This window comes from Tiliqua scincoides, chromosome 3, assembly GCF_035046505.1.
Source record: "Tiliqua scincoides isolate rTilSci1 chromosome 3, rTilSci1.hap2, whole genome shotgun sequence".
In the NCBI taxonomy this organism is placed as follows: Eukaryota; Metazoa; Chordata; class Lepidosauria; order Squamata; family Scincidae; genus Tiliqua; species Tiliqua scincoides.
The window spans coordinates 220,304,940-220,322,600 of record NC_089823.1 but is presented as its reverse complement, the minus strand read 5'-3'; the positions used below and the strand labels follow the sequence as shown (position 1 = coordinate 220,322,600).

Genomic DNA, 17,661 nt, shown 5'->3' with positions numbered 1-17,661 from the left:
GGCTTTTGTGGCTCCCGAGGTTTTCTTTTCTCTGGAAAACGGGTCCAAATGGCTCTTTGAATGTTTAAGGTTGCCGACCCCTGCCCTAAACTTTCACTCCTCCATCCCCTATCTTACCATTTTAGATGTGAAAAAGGTAAATAGAGAGATACTTCTCAAGGCCTTGAGGTTTATGACTGGATGGAGAAGTTATAATGGTAAAATAAATCAAAAGAAGATTTTAGCAGATCTTGACAATAGTTAAAAACTCAGAAGCAAAACACCTTGGGCAGAAGAAAAAGAACCAAAAGAACTCAACATGAACAAAAAGGCAAAATTAAAACTGGAACTTAAAACATGTTGACTATGGCTGCAATCCTGTCCACACTTACCTGGGAGTAAGGCCCATTGAATTCAGTGAGACTTACTTCTGAGTAGATACGGACAAGATTGCTCTGTAAGTATTGTCAAACATCATAATATATCTTCTGTCAAAGAAAATGATTGCACTGCTCAGATCATAAGCGAGAGCTGGTTTATACAGTCATATTCATCACTTGAGTTCTCATCATTTGACAACTTGATTTATTTAAAAAAATCGTTTCATTCCTACATTTTGTGCCAAAGAAAACACTTTCAATCAAGCAGCCATCTTACTTTATTATAGAATTCTCTGAAGGAGTACAATTTGCTTATGTACAACAGCAATATTGTACATGGTTAGATTTTTTTTTAGTACATTGATTACATGATACAATTTCTACTTTCATGCCATTATATTACCCTGGACCTTGGATTGATAAGCAAGCTCTCTGAAATCTATTAATGTGTTTGGAAAAAAATACTCAGAGTATTTGTAGCTATTAAGTGCAGGTGCTTCTAGGTAAAATCCTACAGTCCTACAATCCTACAGATGAATCTGTATGATTCATCTCCGAAGGGGGTCATGATTGACTCAGGGGGTCATGATTGCATAAGAAGTGCAAGACTTGACCATGTCTGCATTAATCTAAAACTGAAATTGATATCACAGTGTAATTTTAATTAGCTAATTACCACAGAATTAAAATGTGAATTCTCTTTGGAGATTTCATCCGGCCCATTGCAAAATGCATTTCTGTCAGGCTTTCCTATGTGACAGTGAAAATTATCTCAGAGCAAATGCCACGTACTTTAGGGCACTTCTATTAATAAGTGTCTGTAAAATAAATATGAACTAGGATACGAAATATGCTTCTGTAAATTAACAACTGACAGAGGAAATAGTTCTTGGTAAGTCTTTGAAAGCCTCATGTCCTACTTATAGCAAGGTTTCAGATACTCCATCTGGGTATAAGAGAAAGCCAGAAAATATGCTATCATCTTCAGCACTCACATAAACTCCGTTCCAGTCTCGTGTGACTTCCAGCCAAACCTGATCCCCCAGGTTTAATTTCAAAATGGTGAGGAACGAAGCCTGGTCTATCTCTTGACCATAAAGGGTCTCTCGGGTTTTGACCACTTTCTTGTTTTGGGCCACAATACTAATTCGGGCAGGCCGCCCTCGTATAGTCATGTGATAGGAGAAGATATAAGCCCCAGCAATGCTGCAATTGAACTTTCCTGTCAAAGGGTTATAATCTTCCTGGTCGTTGTACAGAATCTTGTCAAACTTAATAGGCATGTTGGGGGGTGGGAAAGGCTTGGATAAGCCAACACTGAAAGCTGACCTTGGCATACTTGGGGTCTCCCCTTTTGAGCCTTTGGGACCTTTGGCACCTTTTTTCCCAGGAGACCCTCGGATTCCTTTCAAACCAACAATTCCTTTTGGCCCAATAGGTCCCATAATTCCAGGTGGTCCTGGGTGACCTTTTTCACCTCTAATACCAGGGTCCCCCTTTTCTCCCTTTAACCCATCCATACCATGGATACCTTCTACTCCCATGTCTCCTTTGATGCCCTTTTCCCCTTTTAGCCCAATTTCACCCCTTTCTCCTCTTTCCCCTTTCTCACCAGGATCTCCACAGGAGCCCTTTTCACCAAAGTCCCCCTTTTCTCCTTTTTCTCCATTTTCCCCATCAACGCCTGGTAATCCCAGCTCCCCTTTGTCTCCCTTCTCGCCTTTGGTGCCATTCTCACATGTTTCCCCCTTGGCACCCTTTTGCCCCTTGGCTCCAGGCAGACCATAGTTTCCTTTGTCTCCTTTAAATCCAGTTTCACCTAAAAATGGAAAAGACAGGAAGACTAGGTCACAAGAAAAAGTAATCCTTCAACATAAATGTAGCTTAATTCATACATGATAGAACCCAAAAAAAAATCCCCTCCCGTAAAGAAGAAGCAGGCACTTTCCCTTCCTAACACCCTGCAGCTCCTCCCTCACCCCTCCACTGTACAGTTACACACTGTAGTAATTAAAAATGTTTATTGATGGTATCGCAATGCAACTTGTTATGCAATTGTGACATGTGGCAATGGAGGAAGGTTATCTGAAAAGGAGGGCTTTAAAATGTGACTATGAACAGTCTCATCTCCCTGATTCCTCTCAGGTTTAATGCAGTGTACCTTGTTCTCCTGGTTTGCCGGGATACCCTGGGATTCCATTTGTTCCTTGGTCACCATGTTCTCCTTTATCTCCTAAGACATTGTCAACATAATACATGTCATTAGTGTTGCTGGTAGCATTGCTACACATTCATTGACATCTACCACTCTTCATGATTTCCTTTTGAGTTAAAACAAGTGCAAAACTTAATACAAATCAGCAATTGGCATTAGCTTTCATGAGTACAACTGTTTGCTAAGCCATTTTGGCCTGTAGAAGAAAAGGACTCAATTTGAGTCTTTTCACAAAGTTAGAACTAAGAGAACCTTTTCGTTCTTCATTACCATGAGTTTGGTTCATAATGATAGCAGAAGCAAATATTCCAGGTTCCTGTTAAACAAGTGATTTTCAACAACTCTGCCACAGCACAATGGTGTGCCGTGAATCATCCTGCCATGGGAGTTTGGGGAGGGTCATTTATCAATAGGGCCTTTGGGGGATGTGATTCCCCCCATCGGCAGGGTGGTATGCCTTGTCAATTGTCAAAAAACTGATGGTGTGCCTTGACAATTTTAGCACCTTGTCAGTGTACTGTGAGATGAAAAATGTTGAAAATCACTGCTCTAAACCATTCATCTTTAATGTCTGGATTTTGTGATACATCATGTCTACTATTTATGTGTAATATACAACAATACTTTCAGACAAGCAGTCTGCAAGGACTTGGATATACAGTTGGCAACCTTCAGTCTCGGAAGACTATGGTATCGTGCTGAAAATCCCAAACAAGGTTGGCGCAAGAACACAGCCCTGCTTCACTCCATTTCGGATGTCAAAGGGGTCTGATGTGGAGCCATCTAAGACAACAGTGCCTTTCATGTTCTTGTGGAAAGATCTGATGATGCTGGGTGGATAGACAAGGAGTTGGATAGTGCCCACTGGCTCAGCTTCTGCCCCATCACTGCACATTTAGCCAAAGGTCTACATGAAATCTGCACATATTGGCTCTGCATGTGGAATCACCTTCAGCCTGAATATGTGATATTCAGGAGCAGAGAGCATGAGAAGGATCTCAAATCCTTCACTGACCCCCTCTTCACTGAATGCAGGAAGAATTATTGTTTCCTCCTTTGGTCCCCTGGAAAACATTGTAATAAAAACAAATCCTCATTCATGTTTGAAATGATGCACTTTGTCACTGTCCTTGCCTTTTTCTCCTTTGAATCCTTTGGGGCCTAGTAGACCAGGAATTCCTGGAGGACCTGGAAGGCCTTTCTCTCCCATTTCTCCTTTAGGTCCTATAAAAACAGTCATTTGAAAAATCCATTAAGCAATAATATTGTCATGTCACATGAATGAAGAGAGTAACAAATGAACTGTGAATGATACAGTCCCTAAAAAATAAAGCCACAGCAAGTCATATGGCCACACTACTAAGCAGTAGACTTGCAGACAGGACCTTGTAGTGTTTACCTCCCCCAATGCTTGATCATTACTAATTGTCATTACTGCTGTTGTCATATTAGCAAAGTTTTATGATCCAAAGGGCTTCATAGACAGTTTCAGGAACATTAAATTCAGTAAGCAGTGGTAAGAGATCCTCAAATTCCTGATACTAGAGATAATTAGTAGAATAGAATTGCTGCCTTTGTGCTCTGCTTGCAAACGTCCTAGATAATTTTATATCTATGCACATGCATACTCATATACATTTTCTTTTCTATCCCATCAAGAATACATGCTGACTACATGCTGTTGGAAACAGATTCTGGACTAGTTGGACCTGCAGTATGGTCTTCCTTGGGTCTAGGTTTTGCCTAACAAAGACATCCCCACTCCTTCTTCCCCAGAAATCAAGCTGTGATGAAAATAAAGCTCTTACATTAGTACTAATGAGCAGTTTGATTCTCCTTCATTTTTTTTAATACCACTGAGGTGTGCAGATTCTTCTTCACATTCTTCTTCAAAGTATGCATAACAAAGTACACATTGAATCTCTTTATATGCAAGGGTTCCATTCCCAGAACTCATGTGGATGGCAAAAATCTTGCACTAAAGCAAATCCATTTAAAAAACAATGTCCCTTTGCAAATTGATTTAAAAACAGCCTTGCTGACCTTTTGAAATGCACACAGAGGCAATCAGTCTCTCTCTAGGCACTTAGAAGTACTTAGCTTTGAGCCAGTGACCCCTCCCTTCCCCTGGAGCCCAGCACAAGGAAAGAATGGAGGAGGTGATAACAACTTGCATTCTTTCGTGCCCTCAGGGGAAAGGGAGGGGGTCGCTTGCCTTGGAGTGAAGCTGTTCTAAGTGCCTGGAGAGAGAATGACTGATGGATTGTCTACCAGCTGCCCTCTCCCCCATTAACGAGGCTATTGTTAAACGCCTTTTTTCTTTTGATTTAAAGGACCCTTCTTGTAGCACTGAGATAAAACTATGGGTAAAAAATCCATGGGTAATTAGGTTATACCTGTATTGCCAGAAACATTCAATAATATTGTTAACAAGGGGAAGTATTTATTTTTCCATACCTGGCAATCCAGGCTCACCCGGATCCCCTTTCTCCCCTGGTGTTGCAGCACAGCAGTCACAGCAGTTAAAGAAGAAGTCAGCCGTGTCCAGGGTATAGTTTTCAAAAGGGAAGAGGGTGGTGGCTGTTCGGAAGGCATAGTTTGGAGTGGACAAATCCAGCGTTGTGTCACTGGTTTCAGCGACTTCACTGAAGTGGTTTTCCTCTGTTGGCAGAGCTACAGATGTGTCGAAACGCTCAGTGCCTTCCACATCAATGGCTTTTACCTTAGTAATCTTGGGTAAAGGTGTACTTTTGCCCTCTGTGCTTAGATCAGCAACAATGCCGGTTATGATGAAGATAGCACAACGCCAACACTTGCTCCACATTTTTGCAGCTGCGGGAAATGATTAATACAACAGTGAATGTGTAGAGAAGGGGTGTCATACTTGCTTCATACAGCAGGCTGAATACTATTAATGGCGCCTGCTGAGGACCAGAAATGATGTCATTAAACAGGAAGTGATGTCATAAAGCAGGAAGTGACCAGAAATATGCACTTAGTTTTCACCTAGGAACTCATTAGCTGCAAATGACAAGAGGATAAAATATGTAAAACTTGATCAGCCATAAAGTAACCTCAAGTCAGCAACTTGATGGTGCCTTAAAGAAGGCAAATGCTACTCTGTAATGTATTAGAGGCAACAATTTTCAGTACTGTTAGGGTAATCATTAGAGGTAGGTCCTGTATTGTGCCTTTATGCATGGGTCTGAAGATAGTCATAAGAACATAAGAACATAAGAACATAAGAACAGCCCCACTGGATCAGGCCATAGGCCCATCTAGTCCAGCTTCCTGTATCTCACAGCGGCCCACCAAATGCCCCAGGGAGCACACCAGATAACAAGAGACCTCATCCTGGTGCTCTCCCCTACATCTGGCATTCTGACTTAACCCATTCCTAAAATCAGGAGGTTGCGCATACACATCATGGCTTGTACCCCATAATGGATTTTTCCTCCAGAAACTCGTCCAATCCCCTTTTAAAGGCGTCTAGGCTAGACGCCAGCACCACATCCTGTGGCAAGGAGTTCCACAGACCGACCACGCGCTGAGTAAAGAAATATTTTCTTTTGTCTGTCCTAACCCGCCCAACACTCAATTTTAGTGGATGTCCCCTGGTTCTGGTATTATGTGAGAGTGTAAAGAGCATCTCCCTATCTACTCTGTCCATCCCCTGCATAATTTTGTATGTCTCAATCATGTCCCCCCTCAAGCGTCTCTTTTCTAGGCTGAAGAGGCCCAAACGCCGTAGCCTTTCCTCATAAGGAAGGTGCCCCAGCCCCGTAATCAGCTTAGTCGCTCTCTTTTGCACCTTTTCCATTTCCACTATGTCTTTTTTGAGATGCGGCGACCAGAACTGGACACAATACTCCAGGTGTGGCCTTACCATCGATTTGTACAACGGCATTATAATATTAGCCGTTTTGTTCTCAATACCTTTCCTAATGATCCCAAGCATAGAATTGGCCTTCTTCACTGCCGCCGCACATTGGGTCGACACTTTCATCGACCTGTCCACCACCACCCCAAGATCTCTCTCCTGATCTGTCACAGACAGCTCAGAACCCATCAGCCTATATCTAAAGTTTTGATTTTTTGCCCCAATGTGCATGACTTTACACTTACTGACATTGAAGCGCATCTGCCATTTTGCTGCCCATTCTGCCAGTCTGGAGAGATCCTTCTGGAGCTCCTCACAATCACTTCTGGTCTTCACCACTCGGAAAAGTTTGGTGTCGTCTGCAAACTTAGCCACTTCACTGCTCAACCCTGTCTCCAGGTCATTTATGAAGAGGTTGAAAAGCACCGGTCCCAGGACAGATCCTTGGGGCACACCGCTTTTCACCTCTCTCCATTGTGAAAATTGCCCATTGACACCCACTCTCTGCTTCCTGGCCTCCAACCAGTTCTCAATCCACGAGAGGACCTGTCCTCTAATTCCCTGACTGTGGAGTTTTTTCAGTAGCCTTTGGTGAGGGACCGTGTCAAACGCCTTCTGAAAGTCCAGATATATAATGTCCACGGGTTCTCCCGCATCCACATGCCTGTTGACCTTTTCAAAGAATTCTATAAGGTTTGTGAGGCAAGACTTACCCTTACAGAAGCCATGCTGACTCTCCCTCAGCAAGGCCTGTTCATCTATGTGTTTTGAGATCCTATCTTTGATGAGGCATTCCACCATCTTACCCGGTATGGATGTTAGGCTGACCGGCCTATAGTTTCCCGGGTCCCCCCTCTTTCCCTTTTTAAAAATAGGCGTGACATTTGCTATCCTCCAATCTTCTGGTACCGTGGCCGTTTTGAGGGACAAGTTGCATACCTTAGTCAAGAGATCTGCAACTTCATTCTTCAATTCCTTAATAACCCTTGGGTGTATGCCATCAGGGCCCGGTGACTTATTGATCTTTAATTTATCAATGAGGTCTGAAACATCTTCTCTTTTAACCTCTATCTGACTTAACTCCTCGGTTAGGAGGGGCCGTTCGGGCAGCGGTATCTGCCCGAGGTCTTCTGCCGTGAAGACAGATGCAAAGAACTCATTTAATTTCTCTGCCATCTCTAAGTCTCCTTTTATCTCCCCTTTCCCTCCCTCACCATCCAGAGGGCCAACCGCTTCTCTGGCGGGTTTCCTGCTTCTAACATATTTGAAGAAGCTTTTATTATTCCCCTTAATGTTGCTGGCCATGCGTTCCTCATAGTCTCGCTTGGCCTCCCCTATCACCTTCTTACATTTCTTTTGCCACAGTTTATGTTCCTTTTTATTCTCTTCATTAGGGCAAGACTTCCATTTACGGTCCTTGAAGTTGTGTAAATTGAAGTTGTGTAAAGTCCTTGAAGTTGTGTAAATTCAACTCCTTAATCTGGACTATTAAATGATGCTGTAGCCACAATATTTGTTTTTAAAAGTTGTCTTTCTGTTATTTAAAAAAAATGCATATCTAGGATGCAGGTTGCACATACTGTCTCTACAGCAATTCCATCACCCTTCATTTCCCTACATGCTGGGAGATGCATTTGTTCAATAGATTACTGGAAGAGGTGAATGGATGCATTGGGAGAAACACTTTCTCAACATACTTTGATGCTGCAGTCCTATACATGCTTAGTTGAGAGTTGACCCATTGAAAGTAGCACCCAAGGGAGCATTTCAGTCTCCGCAAACTGGACATTCCGTGTAAAGGCGCCATTCTTCAATAGGAGAGATTTCAAAACATTCACAAGTGCATTTATTCAAGATGCATCACAAAGTTGCTAAATTATAAGTCATTCGCACATCTGAACCAGTCGACCTAATACTGAATGCACAGACACAAGCACACAAGCTGCTACGTGCCTCTAGTTTTAACCTCCCTCATTTGTGAGCCATTCTCAACTGACTGAACTCAGGGGAACGTAACTTCCTAGTGAGTTAACACAGTGATGTTTTTATACAGGCTATTTAGCTTCATCTTCAGAAGACAAAAAACATTCTTACTAAATGGTTGAAAGCAGAATAAAAATGGATATCCGTGAATTAAGCCATTTTTACTATCTCAAAGCACAATTGTTCCACATCTGGGAGTGGGAATTAAAAAACATTTTCAAATTCAAAAGAAGTCTATGATATTTTTAGATTTATTTATGTTAGGTGGCCCACCAAACTGAACACAACTTAACAACCATATGGCCAGTGGCGCAGCTAATGATCATGTAGCCTAGTGCCAAGCTCAAAATCATATCCCGGAAGTGATGTCACAACCAGAAGTGGTGTCATGCCCGGGTTTTTTAAAACGTGAAAATCAGAAGGAAACCTGCCTCCTCCCCAGCAGATCACCACCCGCTTGCTCTGCCACCTCCCCGCCAGCCAGTGACATAGCTAAGGCATCTATCTGCTACCTAGGGTCAAAGAAGATTTTTAGCCCCACCACCAAGACAAAATCAAATTTAATTAAGTAAATAAATAAAAAGTGTGCCCCGATTGGTGTAAAACTCTGTGCTGGGGTGAAGAGAGACAGTTAATCTCCCCCTGCTAAATAGAAAAGGAGCACCACTTGAAAAGTGTCTTTTTACCCTTTTAGCATGGGTAACTGTATTATGATTCATGGAAATGAGATATAAGCACCTTATTGGTTGCATGCTGTATCATAGTAACATCTCAGTGGCTCTCAGAACAATCAGTCTTATAGGTCAGTTTTGAGTTGAGAAAATCCACTTTTTGTTCCATAAGGCAGTTGGTTTTCATTTTCTGGTTAACTGGCCATAACTTTTGATAGAATACAGATATTCCAGTGTGGTTTGCTTCATTGCATTCTCTATTAAATTACCTTCCAATGATATATAACATGATGGTATTATTCATACATACCAAGATTTAACTATTTTGGTCACTAGTGAAAACCTCAGCTTGTTGCCCCCCTAAAACTTGATGCCCAGTGAAACTGTTACCCCCTGCACTCCCTTAGCTATGCCATTGCATATGGCAGTCAATCAGGAGTTCATTAAACCCAGGCTGTCTGGGCTGTTAAGCACCTCACAGGCTACCATATTTGACTGGTGGACTGTTTTTGGCTTGGTGGATCACAAGTTCTGCAGGACCTGGGTCTGATTTGAAGGTCTGTGCAGCAGTAACCTTGGTGATGCTAAATAGGTCTAGGTCTGGTCAATGCCTGAGAAGTCTAGGATGCTGCTCTCAGTTCCATCATGGAGGATGTTTGGGATATGGATATTAAGATTCACAGCGCGATCCTGAGTGAAAGCTAAACCCAGTGAAAAGAGAATGAGATTGTACCTACATTTCTCATTAGCTAGAGAAGCTACTGATATTCTAGCTCCATAGTTCAGGACCATTAACCAATGTCTTTGTCCTAAACAAATGCCACACTGCTATACTATCCTGAATTCAACTCATGTCATTCTCATGTCATGTCATGGAGAATTCATGTCATTCTCCAGATGCCCATTATTGCAGATTGCCTTTCATTATATGATGGCTTGCTATGAGATACATTTTAGACTTCAAAGGGCCCAGCCCTATCTAACTTTCCCGCACCAATGTAGCTGCAATGGAACACCAAGGTAAGAGAACAAACATTGAGGAGGTCTCTGCAACTGCCCACCCATCCAAGGATGCAGTGCATGCCCCGTTGCCATGGCAGCATCAGTTCTGGAAACTTGGATAGGATTGGGCCCAAAAAGAGGTAGCTGAAAATTAAAAGGAACCTCCCCTGTGACAATGAGTTGAGCTCCATTTGAATGTGCTGCAACAAGTTGTGTGGAACCACCTGGTGTTCAACATATGAAGAACATTCCTTTGGTCATGGGAAGTGGTACACAGTCCATGAAACTATCCTTTTCCGAAGCCTATAAAACCATCTGGAAGATTTTCCTTGTGCTTCTCTTAGCACTCTTCCTGAAATAATTATCTCTCTTAGCAAATGTATGTGAAATTTTATGAAAATGGAGAATAACGTTGGTCCACAGAAGACTGCGGTTTCCTAATGCATTTTCTCCCTGAGCAATGATTGCCTAATTTTCCTTCCATTTATTCCTTCCTATTAAAACCTTTCAATGTGTGTAATTGTGCCTGACTTGATAGCAATTAAAGAATTATCTCTGATAGAAGTTCAGCTTTGCTGTCCTCTGAATGAGCTCCTCTGAATGACCTCAGGTAGCTTGGAACATACTTACTCACTCAGCCTGATGCACCAGACTTTTCTTCAAGTTTGATTAAAGTAATTATTAGAAAAATTTCCATAGACAAAATTTTATTGAGGTTGCAGTCCTATCCAAACTTACTTGGGAGCAGGAATGGGAACTCGAGTCAGGTGACTCAAGTTCGAGTCACAAAAACACATGCTTTTTGCTGACTCATGCGGACTCAAGTCACCTGCGTCGATGACTCGGGCATTGACTCGAGTTTGAGGCCACTGACAGCGCTCGGTCCCCACACATGCAGACTTGAGTATATCTGTGTCTGGGTACGCTTGCTTACATTTTTTGTGGCAAGATAGACTTCATGGGGCCATCATTCAAACCGGGTGAGCAGCAGCGAAGCTCCAACCAGGAGACAAGGAAGGGTTAATGTTTTGGTTTTGCTTCGAGCGGGGAGGGAAGGGGAGACAGGAGCAGGCTTTCTTGTCCATCTCTGAAGGAACAGATGATCCCATTTTTCACCTCATGCATTTGCTCTACATTGAGCAATAATCACAGGCCTACAAAATTGAGAGTCAGAAAAGTTTTTCCCAAACTTTATGGTGGTTTGATATGAATTTGGGGTGCCGATTCAAAAAATGGCATCCATTTTGCCCCATCACATCTAGTTTTGGAGATATAGTATAGCCTCATTAGTGAATGGTTCAAGCAGCTTCCTCATGAGGAAGCCATGGTGTAGGCTCCCTCATGAGGAAGCTGCCTGAACCATTCACTAATGAGGCTATACTATATCTCCAAAACTAGACATGATAGGGCAAAACGGATTCCATTTCTGGAATCAGCACCCCTAATATACCCAGGAATTGGTGTAATGTTTAAGGAAGCAAAATGTGTGTTGGCCTGTGTAATCTGTGCATACAACTAACCTGATACCTTGCACCAATCTCCTCAAGACCTGCTTTTTTTCTCCTTTGCTTACCTCGTCTGATGGGCCTGGTCCTTTTGCTGGCATGCAGAACACAGCTGCTGTTGCATCAGCGGCCCTGCATCTTGCATGCCAGCATGTGATAGAATGGGGCTGTTGTTCCCACCAAACACAATTTCTGTGTCCCACTGATTTCTGCAGAGTCTACTTCTAAAAAAACTAAATGGGTTTAGTTTCAGAGTTTGACACAATGTGCCCAAAGGATGGAGGGATAATTCATTTGTTCACGTCTGTGGCAGTAATGTCCTCTTCCCACAGTGAATTTGCCACCTTTCTTTCATGAGGATATTCTTCTCTCTGAACTCTCCCTCATGGGCAATTGCTAAAATTACCTCATCAGAGAGAATGCTGCCTGCTCTCTGATGTGCAAATGTGGGTAATTTGCATGTGAGGACAATTCCAGACCAAAAGGGTTCCCTGACTTCCATGTGAAACTGCAATGATATAGTTACCATGTGAGGATGTTAACACCTTTGAAAGGAATGGAGGAATTGATCCTGGATTCACAGGGCATCTGTAGCCACACCACACACAACAGAGAGCTGGTACCTCACGCTGAGGGTCCATATTCAGGTTTTAGGGCAGTAGCTGCCCAGGGAGTTGCGGAAACCAGCCAGGGGAGCCACAGAATCCTCAAAAAAACCAAAAACCTGCCACCTAATACAATGTAGAAGATTGTAGCCCTAATGTGGAGCCATGGCCAATGGCCCAGTAGGTTAAGTTTGGGAACCACTGTTTTAGGGGTACACATGACTTGTTTTAAGTGTACCCATAAAAATGTAAAGAGTGATATGATGAGCAAACTATGCACAAATATACACAAACTAGCATTCTAGTATACCTTTTATATTTATCTGGGATATTTTTTAATTCCTTTTTCCATTTTTCTATGCATTTGTTTTAAATTATTGCAGCCCACTTTAAGAGTTTTTGATGAAATGAGCTAGATCTTTAAATGCAGTATAATAAGTTTCAAAGCAGAAATAATTGGCAAGAGCAGAGCAGAAAACGCTCTAATGAAGAAACTGAAAGTTGATTGTTGCAGTTGTTCTAATCTTAATGGGGTGTGGCTCTAGGGGCGTGCGGCTCGTGACAAGTTCACTAACAGGCTCACTAAGGCCATTGTCCGTCACCCTTTAGGCCTCCTCACTATAGCATTTCTTGCATTTATTTCCAGCCTTGTTCAGGCACATTCATTTTAAAAAGTGCTAGCCCAATGTGTCAACAATTAAACGCCTCTTTGGATTAAAAAAAAAGAAGTATTAAGGCCCTACCAGAAAGTTTCCAGAGAGGGAACCATTCTTAATTCCAAAGGCAAGGAGCCATCACTGAGAAGGCCCTATTTTTAGCCGCTACCACCTCACCTCTACTGGTGGCGGCACAGTCAGAAGGCTCCCTCTGATGACTGAAGAATGCGGGTAGGATTAAATGGAAGGAGGCGGCCCCTCAAATACCCTGGTCCTGAATTGTATAGACCTTTAAAAGTCAAAACTAACACTTTGAATTGGGCCCGGAAATGAACCGGCAGCAAGTGTAGCCACCAAACAGTGGCCCAACTGAGTCTAACTGATGAGCCCCAGCAACCACATGGAAGGCCGCATTCTGCACTAGTTGCAAGTTTTGGAGCATCTTCAGTCCTTCAAGCATACAGGTTTACATGCAGGGGCTCCCTAAAGGTTTTCAAACTAATGTAATTTTGTTAAGGGCTGAGTCTACTCTCCCCACCAGGGTTTCATTCTACATGAATGTACAGATGAAGAGATCTGCTTGTTAAGGTGGACCCCAGTGGCATACCTGAATGAACACAGGAAGCCGCTTTATCCTGAATCAAATCATTGGTCTATCTCACTCAGTAAAGTCTGCAATAACAGGCTGTAGTTCTCCAAGGCTTAAGACAAGTATCTTTCCAGGGCAGGAATTTTTAACTTTTTAACACTTACAGACACCCCCCCCCCCCAATGGATTACCCTGTAGGCTATATATCCTTTCCCAGTGCTACTTGAAGACACTAGGGAAGGAGCTCTTAATGTTATTATTATTACAGCCCCTCAATGGATTGTGCAGTATGTCTCTATGCCCCTTCACCAGACTGCGGAAATCATTATCATCACCAGTCCTATTAGGTACCAGTATGACTTCAAAAGATGTCAATGGCTTGGTTTTACTTTACATTTGGGTAAGAACTGAACGCCTCTGTCTGAATCAATTATGGTGATAGTTAATAATCTAATCCAGCATTTCTCAAACTGTGGGTCGGGACCCATCAGGCAGATCATGAGCCAATTTCAGGTGGGCAGGGTAACCAGCTAAAATGGAGGACAGAGTGCCTGTACCTTTAAACTTTGTATAGAACAGGCAATCTTGGCAGGTGCAGCTTTTTAAACCCTTCCATGTTGAGCTGTACCAGCCAAGATTTCCTCTTCTCTACAATGGTTAAAGATACAAACTCTCTGTCCTCCATTCTATCTGGTCACCCTGCAACTGGGTCGCATAGAACTGAGCTCAGCTGCCATTGAAAATACAGAACTGAAAATGCAGGGTAAGAGCTGTTGGGCAAGGTGGGCTCCCAGGGGGGAGACAGGCATGGTGCTATGCCCTGAATAGGTGAGGAGATGGGAGGGAAGAAGGGTGGTTGGAGAAGGATCCAAATCTGTGTTCTGCTTTGACTTCTGAGCTGGAATGAATTCCAAGCTACGCAAAATAACAGCACAAGCATGCTGTGTAATGGGACTTTTGGCTGACTGCAGCTTAGGTTTGAAGCCTAAATTAATGATGTCACTTCCAGCCATGTCGTCACTTCCAGGTTAATGACATCACTTCAGGTGGGTCCTGATATTCTAAAATATGGGTTGCAGTGCTAAAAGGTTTGAGAACAACTGATTGAATCTAACTTTTTTTTTAATTATTCAGAGATTGAGTCCCATATCCCCATCATTTGGTTCCCATACGCCTAAGTGGTATGGTTATCCCCGGTTTAGAATGCTTGCACGAAGGGCTGAACAAGAGACTTTCTTCATGGAAAACAGAAGGGTCCCTTGTGGGGGAGAGGGGGGAAGGCAAGATAAAAATACTGTAAATAAATGAATAAATAAACCAGGCTTTCTACCTCCAGGCTGCAGCCCCAGCAACATTTGATGTGCAGTGCATGAAAGAATCTGAAGGTGTGCACATGGAGAAGGCAATCTGCTTAATTGGTATAGATCAGTACTCATCAAAAGTTTTCTTGTATCTAAAGTTTCTTGTCACCATTTTGTTTAAAGGGTAAAAAGAAAAAGCAGGGACTGCTTGCCAGACTCTGACCTAACAAATCCAGATGAGTATAGAGATTGAGTGAGTCTGACAAGAGTATATAGTTACTGTGGAGAACAAAATTTGGGCCTGTTGATGAAAATAAAGCTGAGAATGGCATCATTCCCCAAGCTAGTAGTCCTGTATATTTGATCGTTTGTAGTCATGCGATTAATTAGCTATGGAAGAGTTTTCCTTATCAGGTGTAGGAGAGAGCAGGGCTTGGGTAGCAGAGCAGAGCATGGAAATATATTTTAACTGTCCCCAGGCAGCTGCTTAGGTGTAGGCCAGTTTCATTAGAGATAAGGGAAGGATGTGCACAAGGAAGCATGTAGGGTACAGAAATGTTCAATTAGTTGAGGATGGACCTAAAGTGCTTTAATGGTGCAGAGAGGGGTCCTGCTGTCTTTTGATGCATGTAGGAAAAATAGAGGCAATGCAATTGAATGCTAGCCTCTGCTTCATCATCAGACGTTAGAAACCATGGAAAGCAGCTCCATGGTTATAGCAGCTCCAAGGTAAGGAACAACATTCCCTTACCCTGAAGGGGTCTCCCAACTGCAGGATGCAGCACATGCCCCATTGGCGCAGCTGTGCCAGTGCTGGAAAGCTGGTTAGGATTTGGACTCCACTTACATGATGCTAACATAGCAGGTTATACACTAGTCCAGCGATTTTTCAAACTCTCTAGGAGAGCTTACACCGCTGTAAGTTCTTGTGGGGGCAGGGATAAGGCAGCAAGGGCAGGGGAATGCAGTGATGCGATCCCCAGGATTATGTCGCTCAGGGGGGCTGCAGGGACTGGGATGCAATCCCTGCAGACACTCGCATAGGTCTCCCCACACCCCAGGACAGCTGCTGCAGGGACTAGTGAGTGCATCCCAGGCCCTGCAGCCCTCCTGAGCAGTGCAATCCTGGGGATTGAATCCCTGCCTCCTCCCTGCCTCCACCCCTTAAGGGAAAAGAGGCCAGGGCCTTCAGGCTGGAGCATCACAATGCCCCAGTTTGAAAATCACTGTGCTAGTCCCTGGCAGGGCTCAAAAGACAAGGTTTCCCTTATTCTAAGGGACAAGGGGGGGGGGAGTATGGAGATTGGACTGGTTTTAAAGCATGAGCAGTTAATTCTGAATAGAGGACAAAGTTTACAAATAGAGGGCTTGGTAAACTTTCTGATTTTGTTATAGGCCTCCACCGCATCCTAACCCTTGTCCCAAGGTTGCTGGCCTTACATGGAGCTACTCGGTTCTGTGCCAACTAAATAGTTGGTCCAGATCCGAGTAGCCCCATTGGGCAGGCTTGAGCTTGACATGGTGTAAGGGTGCAAATGTTCCCTAAGGGCACAGTCCTAACCAACTTTCCAACACTGGCATAGCTGTGCCACTGGGGCATGTGCTGCATTCTACAGTTGGGGGGCAGTCATGGAGGCCTCCTCAAGGAAGGGTATGTTTGTTCCCTCACCGTGGAGCTGCATTAACCTTATGTCAGTGCTGGAAAATTAGTTGAGATTAGCCTTAGCCGAAGGAACCCTCCTACCTGCTCAGTGGCAGCACTGGATACTTCAGAGGTCTTGCAGCTCCACTGCACCAGTGCTGCATAGGATTGGGCTGTCCATTTAATTGTAAGTGTGGCCAAACTGAGGTTTCTTTGCTTGAGTAGAAAGTCCACTACTCCTTTAAAAGGTTGTTCTTGAGGATATTTTCTTGGTACTATTGGCTGTCAACAAGAAATAGAAAACTAGTAGTGTACTTGTCTTCTGGAAGGTTCTTTCAACCATTGCCCAAATGCAATTCACTATCATCATGAATGCACAGGTGTCCTGCCTGCTTACTTCATAGAATGCTTCATCTCCAATATGATGAGGGGACCTTGTGCCAAGAAGTGGACTTTAAAAAGGCACACATCTCAAGAGCACCAGTGGCAAAGTCAGCCAAGAGCCAGACAACAGAGAGGCTGTTTTTAAGATGCTGGCAACAGGTTGAGGCAAGATGTGAAAGGTTATGTGGTCACTTCCCTTTTCAGAAGAGCTCTGGTATGTTCTACTCCAAATGGCTGAGGACAATCTGTGGCATTGTACAAGCCCTGTAACTCAGACAATTAGCAAGGTAATGGCCTGTGAGGTTTAGTGGAGCAGAACACCAACTTAAACACTCAGAAAGAATCTTTGGAAATGCCTGTTACTATCAAAATGCTACATGCCAGGAAATGGAACAGGAGAGTGTTTACAGCAGCCATGCCAAGGCTAACAAAAAGAAGAGAGAAACCTAGAAGCCCCTGGATAGTTGGTTCATTCATGGAGACATCACAGAAACACAGTCGGGGAAACATATAAAATATCTGCAGAGTCAGACATCATCTAAGAAGTGCCAAGGAGCACCTTTCTACGAGGGCAAAGTCCTGGGAACATCGAGGGCACTGTCACGATGCAATTCAAAACAGAGCATGCTTTTCAGCAGAAGTTGCTTTTTTCAAAGGTTGTTTTGGAATGTTATCATACAGAAAAAAATTCTGAAAGAAAATTGTTTGGAAGGGATGCGCAGGGTCAGTCTGAAACACTGCTGGTTCAACACAGCTACTGAGACACCATCGGCTGCCTTGCCGTATCACCCAAAATCTGTCATCCAAGGTGTCCACCTGACTCTCCCACATGAGAGAGCCAGCTTCTGATTCATCAGACCTCATTATCG

The 17,661-nt window shown here is 43.4% G+C and overlaps 1 protein-coding gene across 1 annotated transcript; it reads right to left on the bottom strand.

The window, feature by feature from the left end:
- Nucleotides 1-1,279: 1,279 nt before the first annotated feature.
- On the bottom strand, nucleotides 1,280-5,398 carry LOC136645307 (otolin-1-like). The gene is made up of 4 exons (XM_066621540.1): nucleotides 5,032-5,398; nucleotides 3,700-3,798; nucleotides 2,521-2,583; nucleotides 1,280-2,178 (listed from the first exon to the last, which is right to left on the bottom strand). The coding sequence occupies exons 1-4, from the start codon at nucleotides 5,396-5,398 to the stop codon at nucleotides 1,280-1,282; spliced, it is 1,428 nt and encodes a 475-aa protein (XP_066477637.1).
- Between the last annotated feature and the right edge of the window lie 12,263 nt (nucleotides 5,399-17,661).

Bases quoted from the DNA above. Each gene is read 5' to 3' on its own strand.
- LOC136645307 (XM_066621540.1), bottom strand. From the start codon at position 5,398: ATGTGGAGCAAGTGTTGGCGTTGTGCTATCTTCATCATAACCGGCATT. The intron at 3,799-5,031 runs GTATGGAAAAAT...CTGTTTTTATAG, and splicing joins GGGTGAGCCTGGATTGCCAG to GACCTAAAGGAGAAATGGGA. The intron at 2,584-3,699 runs GTGACAAAGTGC...TAGGAGATAAAG, and splicing joins AGGAGAAAAAGGCAAGGACA to GAGAACATGGTGACCAAGGA.